This window comes from Anas platyrhynchos, chromosome 13, assembly GCF_047663525.1.
Source record: "Anas platyrhynchos isolate ZD024472 breed Pekin duck chromosome 13, IASCAAS_PekinDuck_T2T, whole genome shotgun sequence".
Classification (NCBI taxonomy): Eukaryota; Metazoa; Chordata; class Aves; order Anseriformes; family Anatidae; genus Anas; species Anas platyrhynchos.
In genome coordinates, this window is record NC_092599.1 from 11362856 (window position 1) to 11383946 (window position 21091).

Consider the following 21091-nt stretch of genomic DNA (forward strand, 5'->3'; position numbering starts at 1 on the left):
GGCGCCGCCAGCTGCCTTCCCCGGCTCCATCGCGCTCGCCCATCCAGCAGGGCTTGGGGGCTACAGGTCCTGCCCTATAGCACCCCTAAAATGCCCTGTGCCCTATAGAGGGCTGCCCCGTGGTATGGTGCAGGGGGAGGCAGGTGGGCTGTGGCAGAGATGCTGCAGGATCTGCCCCAGGTGGCTGAACACACACACGGCCCCATGGCACCGTCCCCAAATTGGGCCACGAGCACCAAAGCTGCCCCCGGGAGCGGGGTGAGGGCACCTTGCCCTACAAGGGGTGAGCTCCGTGCAAGGAGGGGGGAGGACAGGGGGGGTCACGAGGGGTCTGAGCCCTCCCTGCGCCCCGGGAGCCGGATTTCGGGCAGACACAATGGGTCCCTTCTCAGCCAGAGCTGCTTAAAGCTGCCTTAGCACTAAGCGGAGGCGGTGTGGAAGGAGCCGCGTGGCGGGGGGGCCGGGGGCCTCGTGCCTCCCCCTCCCAGGCTCACGTGGACCCCGACCTCCGCCGGGTGATGCCAGCCCGTACCCAAGAGGCTGAGGAGTGGATTTGTGGGCTGGAAAGCCAGTTTGGGCAAGTTTTGCTTTCTTGCACAAACGGCAACACCGCTGAACCACGCTGGGGAGCGCCGGGAGGACGCCAGCCCCGTGCAGGGCTGTGAAACCTCCCCAAAAAGCCAGCAGGGAGGTCTCCAACCCCCAGCCGGGCTCCTGGAGGCCAGGAAAACCTCCCCCTGCACCCAATCCTGCCCCGAGAGCAGAGCTCAAGCACCTTAATGCCCTGCCCCAGCCCTGCCCGCAGCGGGGTGCAGCCCCAGCACGTGCCCAGCAGAGCCCCCACTCCCTGCCGCCCGCAGGGGAGAATTCCCGACTCACAGCACAGCTGGGGGAAGGGGGAGAGGAAGAAAGCAGGGGGCTTTTTACGAGGGGAAGAGATTTGGCTGTTAAAACACCCAGAGAGGGGAAAAAAAAAATAATAAATCGTTCCTTGGAAGGAAATGAAGCAGCACAGAAAGCACCGGTGCTGCCCCGGGCAGCGAGGAGGCGAGACAACGAGGTCCCGGCGAGCTCCCAGCCCGGGGCCAGCAGGGAACGGGGAAATTCCTGCAAAACCCCAGCCAGCCGTGGCCTCCTCCTGCTGTACACAGCCCTGCATGGGGCTCAGCACCAGCCCCACAGCCCCGCTTTAGGGTCACACAGGAGCTGGGAATTCGCCTTCCCTCTGCACGCGATGCTCCCCGTGGAGGAGCGGCGAGGTCCCGGTGTTTGCGCCCGGCCAGGGCCGGCCCACTTAGCACGCAGAGTTTGTTTTATTTTTTTTTTTATTATTATCATCATCCTCCGAGCGGAGGAGCCAAGGAAACCAAACAAGGGGCCGGCTGAGCTGGGCCTTCCGTGGGAGAGGATAAACAAGCCCAGGGAGAGCACAAGCTGCAGAGGGGGAGCGGATTCCCGGCCGGGCCGCGCCCCGAAGCGCTCGCACCCAAGGCCATCTGCTTTGGGGACGGAGCTGAAGGGATTACGGGGGCACGGGGACAGCCAGAGCTGCAGGGACAGCCTCCGAAAGTGAGGATCCAGCTGGCTGCAAGGGGCACGCAGGGGCTGCAGGCACACCCAGCTCCTCCGAGCCACCTCCCCGTGAGGCTGCTCCAAGCCCCACAGCCCAAGGGACCTCCCCGGTGTCAGCCGGGCACAGGGAGCACAGATTTTCCCCCCAGCAGTCCCCACGGCAGCGTGCCCACAGCCCCGTGTCACTTCCCCATCCCCGGGGCTGAAGGAGAGGTCCCGGAGGTGCCCGCAGGCAGCACGCGGACGTGGCTCACACCCGGGGCTGGCAGCACGGCGAGAGTCACCCCCGCCTTACTCACCCTGTGGCGGGGCAGAAATCCCCAAAATCCCATCCCACAGCCCCGTGACTGCCAGCAGCAGGCAGCCAGCCGAGGAGACCCGCCTGCCTTCACTCCTGATGCCATTTTTCCCCCTGGAATAACCCTGTCCCCTCCCCAAATGCCATCTGTGTCGGTCCCCAGCACCATGACCCCTCCAGTGGGGGACAGAGGGGGACAGGGGGGGACAGGGGACAGCTGTGGGGCACAGCAGGTGCTGCCCGGCAGCCTCCCAGCCGCTCCTGCTGGCAGCAGGGCCGCGGGGCTTTTTCGGGGGACAAAGGCAGGCTCTGTGCACACGCAGCAGCCTGGCCAAGTGCTGGGCACGGGAGCTGCCATCCAAGGCAAATCCAGACGCAGCCGGGACCCTGCCCTGACCTCACCCCGACCCAGACGGTGCGCCGGGCAGCCCTGGGGGCAGGATATTAGGGCTGAGCACCCCCCAAAGGCACAGCAGGGGATGGTTCCCCTAAAATTGGGGTCTCCAGCACCCCCAGCCTTGCTCCGCAGGGCACCCAGAGCTCAGCCTGCGCCCTCAGCAACCTGCGAGTGGCTCTGACGGTGCCAAAAAAACAGAGAAGAGCTAGGAAAAAAATGAAAAAAGGGGAAAGCAACAAATCTTCCATGTAAAAGGCAGCTGCCATGCTCTCCTCGAGATAAATACGGGATGGGGCCCTGTGTGCCACGGCACCTCAGCGCCCGCACAAAGGGACAGGAGGTGTGAGGCGAGCCCCAAATGGGACACTGAAACCCCAAATCCGCACCAGGGCAGCAGGAGCACAGCTCATCGTCCCCTCGGAGGACGGCACCACCTGGCACAAACACCAGCTTCAGACCCTATCTCTCCCGTTTCAGCCAGATCCAGGATCTGCAGGGAATGAATGCAGGAACTCCGATCCCAAAAAGAGCCAAGGGGAGCAGCGAGGCTCCGTCCTGCCCACTCCACACAACGCAGCGCTGCCACCCCAGCTGGAGCTTCCCCCAACAGCAGCACCAGCACCAAGCCACCAGCACCCACCTCCCGGGCCCTTTCCAGGTCAACAACCAAGCAACACGGACACGGGGAGGCAGAACCTGCCCCATCACGGCTATGGGGCAAAACAGCAGCCCTGGGAGACAACAGGGTGGACTCTGACCCACCAGCAGCCAAACACTCAATCCCTTTGTGTTACACCCCTCCGACACGGAGGTTTTGTGCATTTCTTTGGCACAGGACGACAACGGGGACGCAGGCTCCCCACACCACACCAAATCCCGCCGGGGGAGGCGCAGAAACCCCCCCAGCAGCACGGCACCATCCCCCCCAGCTCCATCCCTACCTTTTTGATCTTCCCACTCCGCGTGCCCGCGAAGACGACGGTCTGGCCCCTGTAGTCGTAGGCGGCCACCGAGGTCATCCCGTCCTCCTTGTCCACGAACAGCGGCGTCCCCTCGATGGTGACGGTCCCGCCCAGCGGCTGGTTAAAATCCTGCCCACAGAAATTGTCGTCGATCTGCAGGGGCTGCGGGAAGGAAAAGGGGAGAGGTGAGCTCTGGTGAGAGCCAGGGACAAGGAGGGATCACGCCGACCTCCCACCCCACGGGAGGATGGAGCCGAGGAGGTGATGAGTTCCCATCTCCAGCTGGCAGCGAGACACCTCGCTCCGGGATGTGGTTTGGGGAGGAGGCCCGGAGAGGCAGCCAGCTCAGGCCAGGGGGTTTTCTGCTCCATGAGGTTCCTTCTGTAACTCGGAATTCAAAGGGGAGAGGTTTTTGGCAAGCAACCACCTCCAAATGCGTGCCAGTCCCCAAGGGGTTGAGATCCCTGTGCACATAACATGGGGAACGCCGTGCGCTGTGCACCCGCACCCAGCAGCTCCGGCTGCAAACAACATCCCTGCCATTTCCACCCCAAACAGGGACAACAACAGCCCCAAAAACAGAGGCCAGCACAACCCTGGGCATCCAAAACCCTCAGGGAAAAGCCACGGGGCTGTTGAACGAGGACATGGCCGCGCCGTCACCCCCCGTGCTCGCTCCACCGACCCAAAGCCAGCGGTGCCGCTCCCGGCTGCGGTGCCACCAGCGCCGTGCCAGCCCTTCTGCAGCTGAGCCACGGGAACGGCTCCAGCCGGCCACGCTCAGCCCCCAAAGTGGTGTGGAAATGGGGTTTTGCTGGCTCAGTTCTTTAACTTCTGTTTTTGTGGGGTGCCTGAGCTGGGATGTGAGCGCAGACCGACTGCCTTCCACGCCCGGCCCCTGCTCAGCCTTCCCTAAACTGGGCAACATTTGGGTGCAGCCAGGCAGGGGAGATTCCCAAAATCAAGAATGAGGTGCACTGTGCTCTTCTCTGTCCAGAAGGATGTGGGAAGGGGAATCTGCAGCTCTCCAGCCCGTCGGCCTCACTGGGGACCCTCCTGCAGTGCCAGGTGCACGCTGCAGAAGAGCGGCTCTGAGCAAGGTCTCTTCCCAGCAACGCTGGGCGGACTTTGAGGACCTCTGTCAGACCTCGTGCCTCCTCCTCCCGCCTTGCACCGGCCACAAACCTCCCGGCTGCACCCCAGGAGGGCCTGGACGGCCATATCCCCATGGCACAGACACCCAAAAACCCCCTCCTCAGATGAGACACGAGGAAGGCACCCCTCAGTCCCGACAGCCTCGAGCAAGCCGGAGCCCGGCGAGCAGCAGCAGAGGGGCCAACACGACCCCGAGCACAACCGAAGAAGGGATTTGAGCCCCGACGAAGGGATTTGAGCCCCGGCAGCCCCTGGCAGCCCAGGCAATTCCCGTTCCCTCCGCACTCCAATTTGCAGCTTCCCCAACCTCATCAGCTGCTGAATATGCAAGAGGATAAATGTTGATGGTGTTTACTCCTCTCTGCTTTGTCTCAACAAACTCTCTGGGAAACGACAAATACAGCTGCACTCCAGGGCCGCAAGGAGCACCCGCCCGCCACCGAGATGCCGCCACCACCTCGATAAATAATTACGCCGACAATTAGCTCATTAACAGCAAGCTGCCTCGTTAGGGAAGCGCAGGCAGGCACCGCCGCGGCGAGGTCGGGCCGAGCGGGCGCTGCGAGGGCTGGGGCACCCCCGGCACCACTGCGGCCACCCCCAGGACCCCACGAGGCAGCCTCCTCCCCTCCTCCGGCACAGAGCCGGGGCACAAAGCTCCCATTTTCCCCTGAAACCCACCCAAAAGAGGCAGGATAGGGTGCAGACAGAGCCAGCCAGCAGCTGTCTGTCTCCACGACCCGCCTTGTCTCGTTGCCTCTCTTCAGGCCCACTTAGGGAGGCAATGAGGGAGCAGAGGCGAGCTTGTGCCGCTCAGTGTTATTAATTGGCTGGTAATTGGGCAGTTAATGGCAGCACACGCACCCCTGGCCTCCCACACCCTTCACCCACCTGCTGGGGAAGCACCCGGGGAGGAGCACCCCAAAGCTCCGGGGCTGGAGGAAGCAGCAGGCAGCAGCAGGGCTCCTCGCCCCAAATTTCGTTTCAGCCTCCCAGCCGAGCTCCGGAGGGCGATGCCCACGTCGTGCTGGCACAGCTCATCCCCAGCCCTCAGAGCACTCCCACGGCCGTGCTGAAGCACCAAGGGCCGGGCTTCCACTTCCCGGGAGCCTCCAAGCCATAAATCCTGAGCAGGAGGAGAGCTCCCGGGACGTCTTCCACACAGACCGGGCGTAAATCCCAAGCAAGCCCTGACCTAGCAATTCCGTCCTGCCTCCTTACGGAGCCCACCATGCCCTTGGTTTTCTGGCCAGCATCCGTCGCCGTGAGATCCTTCAGCTGCCCCACAGCCCTGCTCTGCTCTTCCTCAGGGGCTCTGAGCCCCCAGGAGGCAGCTGCCAGCACCCTGCACATTTTTCCCCACCCCAAGGGCTCCAGCACTCACAAGGAATGGTAACAAGGAGGGAATGATGCCCCCAAAAGGGGAACGTTCCAGCTAGATCCCAAATCCTCCATGGCCAGGACTTTCTCTCCAGCTGAGCAACCACGGTGTGAGGTTGGAAAACCCAAGGTCACCGCACGTGTAACCACAGCACCACAGCCAAGCCCTCGCTGTCCCCGTGGCACAGCACCAGCTGCCGAGCCAGCACTGCCCTCCCCATCCCAGCACCTTCCCCCGGTGGGATGCAAGAACTTTTTTTCTTGGTTTCCCTGCAAAAACCCACCTTTTGCAGCTGAGGCGCGCGGAGAAGCCGCTGAGCACCCAGCGGTGCCACAACCAGCCTCGTTCCCCCCAGCAGGGAAAATAGAGCAGAAAATAAATCCCATGGGGACACAGCCTGCCCAGCCTCGGATGGGGCATGGGGGGGAAACGCCGGGCAGAGCCCCCTCCCCAAAGACGGGGGGAGAGGAGCTGGGAGTGCCCGGGGAGGAAGCAGCCGGCATCTCCTGCGCCTGAGCCAGCAGCTGCGCGACCCACCAGGCAGCAGTGTAACGATTTCATCATTTTCCACCAAAATTGAATTAGTTCAAAGCCAAAATCTGATTTGCGAGCCCAGCGCTCTTGACAGCAAACCCTTTACTTTGTCAGGCAGCTGTTAGCTGGCTCCTCCGGCGCGGCGGGGAAGGAAGGCTGGGCTGCTCCGCGGGCACCCCCGGCAGCAGGGCTGACCCCAAAACCCAGGACACGGTGGGCTCCGTGCCCGTGCCCTCCCCTCCTGCCTCCACTTGCCTGGAGAAAATCAATCCAGCACCTGCACCCTGCTTGCTGTTTGGTGACGTGCCCCCCGAGCACACCCAGGGAGCGGGGAGGTGGTGAGCAGGAGGGAACCAAAGCCCCCAAAGGGACCCCAAGAGGGCAGGGAACTGGCTGCTGGCTCTGCCCCGCAGCCTGGAACAAGCACAGCCAGGTGCTGGCACTGCGGGAGCTGGAAGAAAAAGGAGCCAGGCGCTCCTGGATCCCCTCTCCTCCTACCTGCATGCCACGGGACCTGCTGGGAGCACCGACCTGCCCGCCCCCTTCCCCACACCTCCTGCCCCCGCAGCTCTGCCAGCCCCCCCGGTTCACACGTGCCACCTACAAAGGTCCCCCCAGCACAGACGCAGCAGACAAACCTCTGTCCCTCCGAGAAACGAGGTCCTGCCCCTCCAAACCAGCTCCCCTTTTACCCCTGCACCCCACAGGGGCGCCAGCACCCCGTGCCAGCACACGGCCTCAGCTCGGGGCCAGCCGCTCTCGGCAGACACTGATTCAGCCCCAGCCCAGACACAGCCTTCCCACACCAAAGCCGCAGTCTCCACGAGGAATGCGACCCAGCAAGCCGAGCGCTCGGCCCCAGCCGTGCCAGGGCCCCCGGGCGAGCACGGATCCTCCCCCCGGGGGGGGGCACGAGGCAGGGCAGGTAACCGGGACGGGGCCCAGGGCACGGCCAGCAGCCAAAAACCGAGCGCCAACTCACCGAGTTGATGCAGCCCAGCTCCTTGTTCAAGAGCCAGGGCAGCGAGAGCTTCCCTTCCCCTCTGTAGCACGACTGGATGCGCTCCTTGATCTTATCCTTGATCTTCTTCAACGTGAAGAGGCAGAGCACAGACTCCTTGGGAGGCTTCACCCTGTTTTTCTGGCCCTGGGAGAAGATGGTAAAGAGGATATCCTCCTGCTCCGAGATGCCCAGGTACTTGGCCAGAGCCTTGCCAGGCTTGGTGAGGTACGCGTCCTGGATCAGGCGGTACTCGATGCCGTCCTGCACGCAGCCGATGGGGAACTCCACGTAGGAGTAGAACTTGGGGTCGTCCACGCAGAGGCGGACGATTTTGGAGGTGAAGAACTGCTCCCCGGTGGAGTCGGGCGAGGTGAGCTGGGTGTCCAGCTGCAGGGTCAGGTAGTACACGAACTGCTCGCTGCTGAAGCTGTAGATGTAGTAGATGTCGAAGGTGGGGAACTTGGAGAGCGTGTCCGAGGGGATCTTCAGCTGGGACGAGACGAACTCGTCCTGGTAGACGAAGCCGAACATCTCCGCGTTCTCCTCGTTGGCCATCAGCTTGCGGCTGGACAGCGTGGGGAAGTACTCCGACTTGCCATCGATGGGCGTCCCGATGAAGAGCTTGTTCTGCCCGTTCAGAACCTCGATGATGACCCCGGACATGGTCCCGGACTCGTTGACGCTGGAGAGGTAGTGCTCCTTGCGGTGGTGGGGCTCGCCCAGCTTGAAGAGGTCGTCGAGCCGCAGGAACTGGCAGATCCCCTGCGAGGCGCTGCCGCAGGCGATGAGCCGGTTCCCCGAGTAGTCCACCAGCAGCAGCTTGTTCACGTTGTTGGTGCTGACCAGGCCGTGCGGGCACGACTGGACGCTGGGCGGGGGGTAACACTTCTCGTTGTCCTCCACCGGCCCCGTCACGTGCGTCCGCAGGAGCGTCAGGTTGTTGGAGAGCTTGTAGATCCGATTGACGGCCCCCACGTACACCTCCCCGGTCTTGTTGTGGACCACCAGGTGCGTCAAGCTCCAGTCTGAAACCGGGAAAGTCCTAAAGGGAGGTTTGGGGCTGCCTTCCGCCAGCGGTAGCCAGGTGCTCCCCAAAAGCAGCAGGGTCCAAAGGTGGAGGGGCGAGCGGGGCTTGAGCCAAAGGAGCCGCATGGCGGCGGCACCACGGCCGGCCGAGGCCATGCCCCCAAAGCCCGGCCGCAAAATAAATAGAAACAAACCCAAACGAAGGGGGTGAGGGAAGGAAGAGGAGCTAACGGGACACAGTCTCCTCTGCTTCCTCCGCGCTCGGCGTTCAGGGCATCACGGGCACCGCCGCTCTGCTCAGCCCTAGAGGGGAAAAGGAGAAGAGTTGGGGTTAGGAGGCTTCCCTGCAGCGGTACCGAGCCTGCTCCACCCCACCCCGCAAGGCTTTGCTGCTTCACATCCTCCTAGCAGGATAACATAAACCACCCCCCCACCTCCCATCCCAAAGGAAAACCAGCAAGGACCCCAAGTGCCAGGACCCTCAGGATGCCGAAACCTCCCCACGCTGCTCCACACCACAAATCCTATCCCGTGAGCAGCCACGTGCTTCATTCTCCCCATCCCGGCCCCAAGCACAAGCCTTGCCATCCGGGGAGCCCCAAAGCCCCTGGAGAGGGGCCAGCCCCTGCCTCCCTTCGCCGAGCCCCCTCGGGAGGCGCGGTGGCCGCACGCCTGCGGCACAGCAGAGCAGAGCAGGGCGGACACATCCCCGGCAGGCAGCGGCCTCGCGATGCGCTCCGGCACACCTCCCGCATACAAATGGCCCAGCGGGGCGTAGCTGGCCCCAACCTGCTCCTAAATCCCCCCCAGAATCCATCAGGGACCGGCCGCTAACGAGCCACGAGCGTGGCAGCGCGCAGCCCTGCACCGCTCCACGGCGGCACGTGAAAAAAATAATCAGGGTTTGCTCCCAGCTCGTGAGCACAAAGGGAAAACGGCCCCATTGTCGGGCTGGGGGTGTCCTTGGTGCCTGGCCGAGCGAGAAATATCTCCGAAATATCCCCGAAATATCCAGGCCCCTCCCAGCCTCGCCCCCAGTGGAACTGGCTGCTGGCACGCCGCGCGCCGAGAGGACACTGCTGTTATAGAGGCGAGGCAAATGGGGTGGGGAGAGGCAGAGGAAAAAGCACGGCTTTTGTGAATGAAGACAGACACAAATGGCACCAATTTACTACTCAAGCAGCGTGTGACCGAGCCTGCGGAGGGGAGCTGGGACTCGAGCCCAGGCGGGCTGCGTCCTCCCGGCACGGGGCTCCCCCATCGCCCGGACGGGGTGCAGGAGGCACAGCCCCAGCCCCTGCCCAGAGGAGGATCTCAAAATCGCCTTTTAAAGGAGCTGGGAGCGCGGGGAGCCCTGGCACGCTGCCTGCCAGCCCTGCCACCTGCCTGCCTGACAAAGCCCAGGAGGGCTGCGGGCAGGGGGAGCTGGGGGGAGCGAGCAGGCAGAGCGCAGAGTGGGCTCCAAAATGCGGGGCTGCCATCAGGAGCTGTGGGGAGCATGGGGAGCTCTGCATCTCCCCACGTGCTCCGTGCAGCCTCAGCTCCCTGCTCCATCTGGCGACGGGGCACAGCTCCCCGCCAGCAAGCAGCCCGGACACCTCGCTGCGAAGCTCCCCGGCCGGGAAGTGAGCTCAGCCCTTTGTTTCCCAGCCTAGCCTGGCAGATAAGACGCTCCAAAAGCGGGCGGAGGAAAGCCTCCCCCTCCTTATCGCCCATCTCTGACTCAGCTCGTGCGGGGAAGAACCCGCTCGGGGCCCAGCACGACAGCAGGATGCCCAGCAGGGAGTGGCACAGGTAGGAACCGTGGCCACGGTGCCAGGACCTGTGTCATCGGAGGGCAGCCGGCACCGTGCCAGCGGCAGCGCACGCGATAGCAGCAGGGGCTGGCAGCAACCGCTCTGCTGGCTCCTCCATGCCCCCGGGCAGGTCCCTGCACCGCTTCCAAATCCCCTTTGTGGACGTGCCCAGCTCCCAAAGCGCTCCGTTCCAGCTCCGAAAGCTCTCCAGCTCCAAAAGCTCCCCGTTCCTGCAGCGCTCCCAGCGCCTCCCTCCTCCCCACGCAGCAGCCTCCGAGGCTATAGCCTCGAGGGAGGTTTGGGCAACGCCGGGTGAGCACCTCGGAGGCTAAGCCAGCTCTGCGGGTGTGGAGTGAACGGGAACGTGGAGCCACCGGCCCTGGGAGTGACTCACGTGGTCCAAAGCTCACGGCCCTGCGGTGCTGTGTCAGGGCAAGAGGCTCCCGGCAGGGAGCGCGCGCCCACACCCCAGGGCACGGCGTGCCGGGACAGAGCTGTCCCTCCTGGGGAAGAGGTGACAGGAGGCAGCCCCAGCGCCCAGCACCTTCGTTTTAGGAACCTTATCAGCAAGGCCACAACCACAAGCCCAGCAGAGCGGCGCCCGCCAGCCCCTAACCGCACCGTGGGGCGCAGGATGCGGCCACGCCGCCGGCACAGAGCTGCTGCTTGGGGCAGGAGGCGGCGAGCAGCTCGGTTTCCTCCAGGGCTGCGGGGTGCCAGGGGAAGGTTCCTGCCCACGGGCACGGCCGGGGCCTCCCTCGCCCCGCTGGCAGCGCCCAGCAGCCAGGCACAGCACCCTGCGCCGTGCCCTGCGCCAACAGCACGGGGTTTGTGCTCGTCGTGGGGCCCTGCAGCTCTCCTCGCGGTGCGGATGGGGTAGGAGGAGTAACAGCGGTGCCGGCTTCCTGGGTGCTTGACGTGGGTGTCCCCACACTGCGCCGCCCTTTGTCCCGAAATTTCTTTTTGTGCCCATGGCTTTCCCTTCTCCTCCAAGCGCAGGTGCCCCAAACCAAACACACGCCTCAGCACGACTGCTGCTTCATCTGTGCCGACACCAGGAGAGGAACAAGACCCCGGGCTCTGTCACAAGGAGATTTCCATCTAACCAAAACCCGACAGACACCAGCATCACGCCGCCGGGAGGAAGAGGAGCGGGGACAGGCGGTGGAGGTGGCGTGGGAACCCCAAAACCCTGCGCTGCTCCGCAGGGACGGGCAAGCAGGACGGGGAAGTCGTTTTCTCAGCACATGTCTCATTATTCATTGCTTCTATTTTCGGGAGCGGGTACATGCGCCAGAGGTCAGGCTGCTGTGACAAATCAGGGCTAGAAAGCCCAACAGGAGATTCCCAAATTAATTTAGGGAACGGTTCCTCGGGAGCTGGAAGGAGAGCAAAGCAAGGGAGAGCTGGGGCGAGCTGCGAGCAGACAGATGACAGTCTGCAGAGCTCCTCGGAGACTTCTTGCTCCTAAATATACATTCGCAGCAACTTCTCGTCCTAGTGCCCTGACACCAGCAGGGGTTTTGTACAGTAAGACCTGCTTAAAGCAATCAGCGGTGGTTAAAATAAAATAAAAGAGAAACTACAGGAGAGGTGAGCTTGCCTTCTTCTTTTCTATGTTCCCAACAGCATCTTGTCCCAGAAGCGGCTCAGGGATCGCAGTGGGAAGCAAGACCCACCCTCCAAACACAGCCACAGCGGTCCCAAATCATGGAAACCCCGAGCAGCCAGCAGCTCGCGCACGCACGTGGGGTTTCTCCTCTCTCACACGCACGTAGCAGGAAACCTGCCGTCAGAAACAAAGCTGACAAAGCAACTGCGCACCCGCTAAATCCACCCCGGCCCCTTTCATCCCACGCCGGAAAGGAAATTTGGTAACAGCCTCGCCTCGGCAGTGGCCAGGAGGCCGGTGTGGCTTTAGGTGCTGCTCACACAGGACCCGGCTGCGCTGCCTGCAGCCCCGAGCTCACATACACACACCCCAAAGGGGCCGTGGGTTAAACACATCTTGAAAGGCAAGGGCTGGATAAAGCATGAGGACCAGCTCTGCTCGCTCGGGGAGCCAGGCCAGCCTGCTGCCTGGTGCCAACTACGAAACAGCAGCCCCTGCAGAAATTAATGGGGCTGTGGTCCTGAGCTGGTCCAAGAGCATCCCTCGCAGCAGCAGGGCTGGTGCTGAGCACCCCCTGCAGCCCCCATCGCAGCTCGTGCTGGGAACAGCATCCTGCAGCCCTCAGCCCTCCTCCTCGGGGAGAAGCGGCTCTGCAGGAGGGCTGCAAAACAGGGGCTGGGAGAGAAACCCGACGGGGGGGGAAACCCTCCTGCATCACCCCCGGGAGGGCAGGAGGAATGGGATCTGATGGGTTTTTCTGTGCTCGATCCAAGCCGCTTGCTGCTTTCGGACCGAGGGAAGCGGCTCCGTCTCCACCCGCTCGCGCTGCCAGTAATTAGCGAAAGGGAGCGAGGGGAGATGCTACGGAGGAGAGAAAAGCCCGCAGGCCACAGGAGAGCCGGTCTCACAATACGCTCGGTGTATTTTTAGGTTCGTCTGCCTGGGAAAAGCCTTGCAACAATAAGAAAAGGCTGGTGGTGTTACCGAGCTGGGAGCTGCGCTACATATGCCATCATCTGCGGCAGGGCTGCCTTAACTCCTTCCTGCTCCTCTCACAGAGCTCTGGGCCGGGTCCGTCCCCTCCCCGCAGCGCAATCGCTTCAGGCCTTACCCCTGGCTGCAGCCAAACCCTGATGAAATCAGGGCCGAAGCTCCCCCTCCAACCTCGAGCACAATGACCTGGATCAGGGATCTCCCTCCTATCCCCCCCCCCCGTCCACTCCTGGAGGGTCTCACCGAGCAGTTTGACCCTCAGCATGCAGGAGGAGGAGCAGCAAGGATACCATGTGGCATTTCTCAGGGCACAGCTCCCCGTACCCAGCCCATGTCACCACCGAGAGGCCGCACACTGCACAAAGCCACCCAAAGCTGCCTCATGGGCATTTCTGGGATGGTTTCTCCCAGGTTTCTCTCAACCCCAATAGCACAAGGCAAAGAGAGGCAGGAGGACAGCCTCAGCAGGCCCCACCAGGCACACACACCCCTTCCGAGGGCCCCAGACACAAACCAGGGCCTCACACCCCTCACACACCTCTCCTGAGGCACAACCTGACACTGCCCTTCCCCTTCCCCCCACAGCACACGTGGCTATCCAAAAGGCAGACCTGGGCCCTACAAGAGGCCTTCCCCACACAGCCCCAAGCCAGACACATATTTCCAAGGAGGAAAGTGCCCCCACGCTTCCCTCAAGCTCCACAGGGCCACCAGAAGGCCCTGCTGTCCTGCTTGAACCTGGTTAAACCGCAGCACCTGGACACCGGGGACCACCACAGGCCGCAAAACCCCACACCCAGACCCCCGGTGCAGGCCTGTGGTGGGGCTGCAGCTCCTACCAGCAGCACCCAGGGCAGCTCAAGGCTTCGTATCCCACACCCACATTCATCTGGTGACCTTCAGACCAGGATTTCCCCTGCCCAAGCAGGCAGGGTTTGGGAACAGCCCAGCCCCCCAGGACACCACAGCTTTCCCCAAACCCCACCTGGGAGCTCCTGCTTTGTGCCGACGGAGCAGAGCCGGAGGATTTCTGCTCCCGGCTCCGGGGCTGCTTTAATCCAGCACAAATCCAGGCGGGGCTGAAATTCCTCTTTTTCCACCCGGCCCCGTGCTGCGGTCACGGGATGAGCCGAGGCAGTGCAGGGCACACACGGCCCTCCTGGGTATGGGTAAAGCCAGCGGGCACCACAAGGAGTCTGCTGGTGGGGAGAGCAGGTTTCCCCAGACAAAACCCATGCTGTAGCCCATTCCCCTGTCCACTCCTGGCCCTCCCAAGACTTTCCTTGCTGCAGGCTGTGCCCCTCACCCTGCTGGGGGGGAAAAAGCAGAGGGAAAGGGCCCCAGGCTGGGCACAGAAGCGAGCGGCGTCTGAAAGCGCTCCACCAGCAGCAAGACAAAGAGGGGAAATTCTGCTTTCAGAGGCTGACAGAGGCTTCACTCGCTTACACTACGGGACGAGAGCATCCAATAAAAGCAGTGAGGCACACAAACGCACACAGGCAAATGCTGAGTCCGCACCCCATGCTCCTGGGGCAAGCCCAGGGTCAGTGTGCTTCAGGTGGCTTCAGGGGGCTTCAGGTGGCCGGGGAGGGCAAAGCCAGGTCCGGAGCAGGACGCAGCACGCCTGGATGGCCCAGGGGATCACCCCTGTGAGGCTCCAGCCGGGATGGAGAGGGGAAGGCGAGGCACCCGGCAGCCCCCAGCCTCCTGCCCAAGCTTGGCGAGCCGTGTGGGGTGGAGAGGGAGCAAGGTGCTGCCAGAAGGGCGCTCGCCCCCTGCGAGCCACAGCGGCTGGATGGTGGCCCCGCGGTGACGTCAGGCTGCGGAGGGGCCGGGAGCCGCGTGGCTCCACACCGCGGCACACGGAGCACGGCGGAGAGGCAGGGCAAGGCCCCCGATCCTCACCCCACGAGGCCGTGCCCCCCGGGGTATCCCCCTGTAGGGCTGCGGGCACTGTCGGTGTAGGGACTGTGAGGAGGGAGAGCCGGTGGCAATCAGAGCCCGGGGCTGCTGGAGGCTCTCGCCGACCCGCGGAGGCCGATCTCTTCGCCTGCCTTCCTGCCTTTCTCCTCCCCCATTTCTTCCCGATGACATCAGCCTGAAAAGCAGGTTCTCCCCTGCCGACCAGCTCATCGGACAGCTCCATGTCCCCACCACCATCCCGCTGGAAGGGGTGAAGCCCCCCACGGACCCCCCTGCCGTGGTGAAAGCCCCCCCGATCCCGGAGGGGCAGGACCCCGAGCGAGCACGGGGCAGCTCTGCTCCCCTGGCTCCCTGCAGGACGCAGCCGCTCCGGGAGCAGGATGGAGCCCCCCAGGACCCTACAACCCCTCCTTCCACCCAGCGACACCTCCCGAGGGCCGCAGAGCTGGATTGGGACCAACCGGGAACACAGGGCCCTGCGAAACATCCTGCGCACCAGCCGAGCTGCGAGCTTATTTTTAAACTCCTAAAATATTTTTGGGTTTTCCTCTTCCCTTGTCGAAGCTCACGGTCTGCACAGGAAGAGCGAAACAACTGCCTGTATACACAGCGCGGCCGCGCACACAAAGCAAACAACTTATTGCCACTGCAATTACCTCCGATGTTATCTGCGGCTCCGACAGAGTCGGCGTTCGCTGAAGGAAATGTGGCTTTCGCATCGCCCCGTGCCACCGCCAGCGGGAGGTGATCCCTCCTGCCAGCCCCAAAACGGGACCCGGTGCCACCGGCAGCACCCCCGGTGCCCGTGCCCAGGGAGCAGAAGGCAGCGAGCACCCGGGCACGGGGCTGCGGCGTGCAGGAGATCTCCCCCCTCCAGCCCGGCTGGTGTCTGCCTCTCCCCTCGCAGGGGATTTCGTTCTGCAAGGGCTCGAATATTTTAGCACGGAAAGCGGAGGGGCTCGGAGAGCTGCTGCCCTCACACCGCCGCCGCGAGGCCCGCCTGGAGCAGGGCCAGAGGCCCCGAACGGCCGAGGCTCAGTGCCCCGGACACCAAAAAACGCGAGGGATCCGAGAAAGCCTGAAGCCTGGAGCCGGTTCAGGCGGCGAGGAATCCGAGCTGACTTCCTGCTAATGGCATGAAAACAAGGCTCCTCCTAACCCCTCGCACGCCGGACCGCAGCCCTGCTCCGGCAAACTCCGAAGCAAGCATGAATCACTCCACATTTATCAGCTCAAAACACCCGAGCAATTAACGAGATTTTTTTTTTCCCCCCCTCCAGTATAATTATATACGTTTTAATGCAATTACCACCCCTGTATTTTGTACATTAAACAGTAGGCAACCCAAAGGAAGAGAGAGACTTCATTTTCCTTGGCTTAGCATTTCTGAAAATACCGGTGGATTGCAGAGCAGCCCCGGCAGAAGGGTTTATCTTCACGGGAGAAAAGAGGGGGAGTGGATGGAAAATGGGAAGGGGTGGGAGGGATCCCCTGCAGGGAAAGCAGGAATCGCAGCACCCGTCCCCGCTGCCCTCCACCGCTCGCACCTCCACGGGGAAACGGCCCCAGTGCCACCGGCAGGGCTCGGACCCGGCCTCAGCTTCCAAAAATCCACCTGGTTGTGGGTTACTCAACCTCCAGAACCTGGGTCAACAGCCAGATTAAAGCTCCCGGGCAGCAGCACGGACAGCAAAGCGCGGTTAAACTGCCCAAATTGGATTACGAGCACTCTGGGTCTCGGTGCCAAGTTGGCCGGCGGGCTGCAGGAGGAGAAGGGAGGCAGGCGCGGGCACCCAGAGCCCCGGGGCGAGCAGCGTGCTCACCCGGGCACTTTCTCCCAGAGGTAACAAAACTTCTTGGCACGGAGACCAACACGTGGGGCAGGGGGGAGCTCAGCTGCACGGCAAAGCCCTGGCCTCATGCCCGCACGGACAGAGGGGTCACCCAAAACATCCCCCTCGTGCCACGCAAGGAGACCTGAGGGCAGAAAGGAGCAAAATTGTTTGTGTTCCTGCACCGGCCGCACAGCCTGGATGTGAAGTTCACACACTTGAACATCTTGACACACAGGCCACAAGGAGGAGGCTTGCCAAGCCCTGGCTAAAGGGAAAAATAAACTCCGAGATGTTTCTAATTCAGGGTTTGAAATGGTGGCTTCCACCTGGAACAAAGGCTGGAGGCAGCCGCGGGATGCTCGGGCAAGGCACAGAGGGAGGCACCGCCCGGCTCCCGGCTGCGCTCCGGCAGGTCGAAGGCACACGTTTGGGCTGCCAACACACCAAAAAACGGGGAAAACGAGCCACATCTGCCTGTGGCTGGCATGAAAACCAAGCCTGAGCTTCTCCCTTGAGACGTTTGCTCAAAGCTGGCTTGCGAGCACAGCCCAGGAAGGCGCTGGGGTACCTGCCTGTGCTTCCCTGCTGCGCCCTTCCCCGGGGCTGAGCTGGGCCACGGCCAGAGCCGCGTGCCACCGACGGTGCCGGAGCCCACGTGTGCCCTGCACAAACCCACGGCTGCAGCGGGAGGCTCCAGCAGCACGGCCCTGAGCGTGTCGGGGGCTGCAGCCAGCCAAGGAGGGGGTTGTCTCCAGCCCCAAGTCAAACCGGCCGCCCCGGCACTGACGCAAACGCTCGCTCCTCCCGGCTTCACGCGGCGTCACGGCGCTCAGCGCCCCGCCGGGAGAAGGGCCCACGGCCACAGGAGGGAAGGGACCGGGGCCACGAGGAGCCACGCTCACCCATCCCCTGCCGTGCCCAGCCATGGGGCCGCTCACCAGCCAAAACCCAGCCAGGAGCACCTGGATCTCTTCTGTACGGCACCGCCGGTGCCTAACGACGCGATTTGGAGACGTAATTTGGAGACATTAGCAAACCACAGGGCAGCAGCTCGAGGTTTCCACAAATACAACCCCACTAGCCCCAGTCCCAAACCCACACAAACCTGGAACCTGCGGGCAGCAAGGGAAGGACCCAGCACTGGGGTGACCCGTGCCCCCTTCCCACAGCACAGAGGGATTGCAGCACCTCTGCCCCCTTCCCTCCTTCCCCCGACACGCCAGGGGTGCCGAAGCTGTCCCCCAGGGTGCCGAAGCTGTCACCAGGGGTGCCTTCATGCAGACAAAGCCCGGTGGGACCCAGCGGCAGCCGGATCCTGCAGGCACAGCTCCCCAGCTCGCAGGCAGCCCGGCGGCACGAGCGCTGCAGCACCGGGCTCCTCCGCCCAGGAATCCCCAGCTCGGGGCCGAGCGAAGCTCTCGCCGGCGGATAACGCTTCCAGCCAGCCGAGCAGCAACAAAGGCCCTGACCCGCACCGAGCCCAGAGAATAAACAGGCACAACTTTCCCCCGTTAAGCCCGATCCGATGGCCGGATCCTTCCCCTTCATGCACGGGGTGGGGAAGGCGCAGCACGGCCACGGAGCCCAGCTGCCTGGCACCACACTGACGCACCGGGAGCGGGGCTGGGGCCGGCCCCGAGCTCTGCCGGCGCTGCGGCGGGGAGGAGGGGAGGCAGCCTCGGCTCACGGCACGGCACGGCACGGCTCTTACTGCCCTCTGCCATTTCAGCCTCTCGCCAGCCAGCCCCAGCTCCGCCGGAGTTCGGAGGAGTTTGGGTTCATGCCGCAGGGCCCGCTGCCTTCAGCAGGAGAAGCGTTTTGGGTCTGCGGGCGGAGGCGAGGGCTGCTTGCCCTAGCTGCATGCGCAGCACCAGCGCGCACCGAGGCTGATAGCTGTGCTCCGCTCCAAACCCTACACATCCGTAAAAAAAAAAAAAATAATAAAAAAAAAAAGCAAAGCCAAGAGGGGAAAGTTGAGGCCCTCCAGGCTATCCATGCTCGCTGCACAAGAGCTCCGGTACCAGCACCGCCGCGCTCCCAAACCCAACGCCCTCAAAACTTTGATTTTCCGAGCTGCACCACAAAGCCCAGCCACCGAACGTGCACCGAGCATCCGCCCGCAGCCCCAGCGGGGAAGCGAGCCCCTCAGAGCGGGATGCCCCCGGTGTCCCTGCATCCCCCCGAGCACGGAGCCGGAGCCCGAAATTCCTCGGCACCCGCACAGCCACGGCCACCTCCGGCACGCACCCGCGCCCCGCGAGCAGCAGCAGCAGCAGCAGCCGCCGCCGCCTCCCCTCCTCGCAGCCACTTCGGAAATTATCTGTACATCATCCGAGAGGCTCCTGCCCCGCCGCTCCTCCACGTTTCTACCGCATTTCGGCCGCCGGTGCGTTGAGCCAGAGCCATGGAGCCGCCGGCTTTGGGCTTTGCCCACTGAGCGGATACAAAAGACCCTGAGATTGTTCAGGAAGCAATTAGCCGCTGCTCGGAGGAAAATGGTGTTTTCAAATGGATAACCTTTGATGTAGTCAATAGCTTCGTCTCCTCCTTTCCTCCTCTTTTTTTTTTTTTCTCTATTTTTTCGGCCTCGCACAAAAGAAAGAGGAGGGGGGGGGGTAAAAAATGAAATGAAATCAAAAAATAAAATAAAAAAAAATCCCGGCGAAAGGCTGGGAATTGGCTCCGCCACAGCCCTCGCTCGGCGGAGAGGGATCTGGCGGCGAGGCGGGGGAAGGCAGCCCGACAATGCAGCTCAGCCGGCCAACTTTTCTCCCCTCCGCGTCCCGCAGCCCGCACGGAGCACCATGAATATTCATCCCAGCCTCGCCAGGTCCCGCTTTTGTCTCCGTCCTCCCCGAAACCCGGCCGGGCTGGGGAAAGGGGGGGGGGGAGCGCAGAAGCGAGGTCCCTGCCTGCCCTCCCCTCCCTTCCCCTCGCCATCCCTCTCCTCCTTACCCGGTGACCTTCATGTTAAAGCCCTGCTTACACCCCAGCCCCCCCCCCCCCCTCCCCTTAACGCTTCCATAGGGGCAGCTTTCAGCCCTCACAGGCTGGGATTTGGGTGGTTTTTTTAGGGGATTTTCTCGCAGCGCAGCACCGGGGGGGACACACCGGGGGCAGCACCGCCACGGAGGGGAGCGGGGACGGCGGTGGCAGCCCCCGGGGGGGGGCTCTGCCCCCTGACCGGGGTGTGGAGGGGAACCACCCGCCCCCCCCGGCACCCCCCAGGCTTTGGGGACCCCAAAAAGCCCGAGCCCAGCCCCCCAAAACCCGGCTTTAAGGGGGAGGGGGGGGGGGGGCTCCGACCCCTGCCGGCCCCGCGGGGCGCAATGCGGGGCTGGGGGGGGGGGGGGGGGAAGCCGCACCCCCTCCCCATTTCGCTTTAAAATAAAAAAAATTGGGGGGGTTGTGGAAAGCCTGATTTCACCCCAAAATAATAATAAATCAAATAAAATAAAAAAACGAAGAGGAAAGTTGCCAGCCGCGTTACTCACGCCTCGGGTCCCCGCTGGCTTCAGCCCCGCCGCCAGCCATAACCGCATTCCAGCCGGGGCCCTCCTCCTCCTCCTCCTCCTCCTCCTCCTCCTCCTTCTTCCTCCTCTCCTCCTCCTCCTCCTCCTGCTCCCGCTGCCCGCCGCCCTCCCTCCTGCCTCCCTCCGCCGCCGCCGCTGCCCCGCATGAATGGGCCGGCGGCGCGGGGCCCCGACGGAACGCCGCGCGCGCGCGCCCCCGCCGCCGCCACCGCGCGCGCGCACGCGCACGGCCGCGCCCCCGCCGCTGCCGCTGCCGCCGCTGCCACCGCCGGGACCGGGGCCGCGGCCGGGGAAAGGGGCGGTGGTGGCGCCGCCGCTGCCTCCAGGGGGCGCCCGCGGAGCTCCGCGGGGACGGGCGCGGCCCCGCCCCGCTGCTGAGTCTTAAAAGGGCGATGGAGGGGAGGGGACGGGGGGCTGGGGGGAAAGGGGGTGGGCGAGGGTGGTGCTCAAGGGGTTTTCCAAGGGGGGTAGGGGGCGCCTCCCCGTGGTTTGGGGTTGCTGCGCCCCAGTGTGGGGTGGTGGGGGTATGTGTGGTCCCTGGTGTATGGAGTGCCCCAGAGCCATCTGTGTGAGATATCAGGGGCAGAACGCTTGTGGAAAGCATGGGGGAGACGAGAAGGAGGAGGGTTTGGGGGATATCACCCCTCTATGGGGTGGTGGAGGTCGGGGTGGTGCCGCTGTGCCCTCCTGATCCATAGGGACTGCAGGCGGTGGTGCCGTGTTGTGCCATGCTGCTGTCTCGGCCCCTGTGCGTGGTCACCGGTGTGAGGACAGCCAGGGTGGAGCTGTGGCCCTAGGCATGGCTCCCTCATGGCCCTACACATGGCTCCACCACAGCCCTACACACGGCTCCCTCATGGACCTAGACATGGCTCCCTCACAGCCCTATACACAGTTCCCTCATGGCGCCTTCACAGACCTACACGTGGCTCCATCAGAGACCTAAACACAGCTCCCTCATGGCTCTACACACAGACCCCTCACCGCCCTAGACATAACTCCGCCACAGCCCTACACATGGCTCCCTCATGGCCCTACACACAGTTCCTTCATGGCCCTACACGTAGCCCT

General features: G+C 63.6%; 1 protein-coding gene across 4 annotated transcripts in view; it reads right to left on the bottom strand.

Annotated features, from left to right (window-relative positions):
* PLXNA1 (plexin A1) overlaps positions 1–20140 on the bottom strand; it is a 104535-nt gene extending 84395 nt beyond the window's left edge. For 2 of the 4 annotated variants that reach the window (XM_072044559.1, XM_038185761.2), the window contains exons 1-3: positions 19982–20140; positions 7282–8631; positions 3209–3391 (exon numbers count right to left, since the gene is read on the bottom strand). In XM_072044559.1, coding sequence (XP_071900660.1) covers positions 3209–3391; positions 7282–8484 — 1386 coding nt within the window. In that variant the 5' untranslated portion in view covers positions 8485–8631; positions 19982–20140. Of the gene's footprint in view, positions 1–3208; positions 3392–7281; positions 8632–15308; positions 15750–18734; positions 18919–19981 lie in introns of those variants that run through there. The other 2 variants (XM_072044557.1, XM_072044558.1) reach the window with 2 other exon arrangements.
* Between the last annotated feature and the right edge of the window lie 951 nt (positions 20141–21091).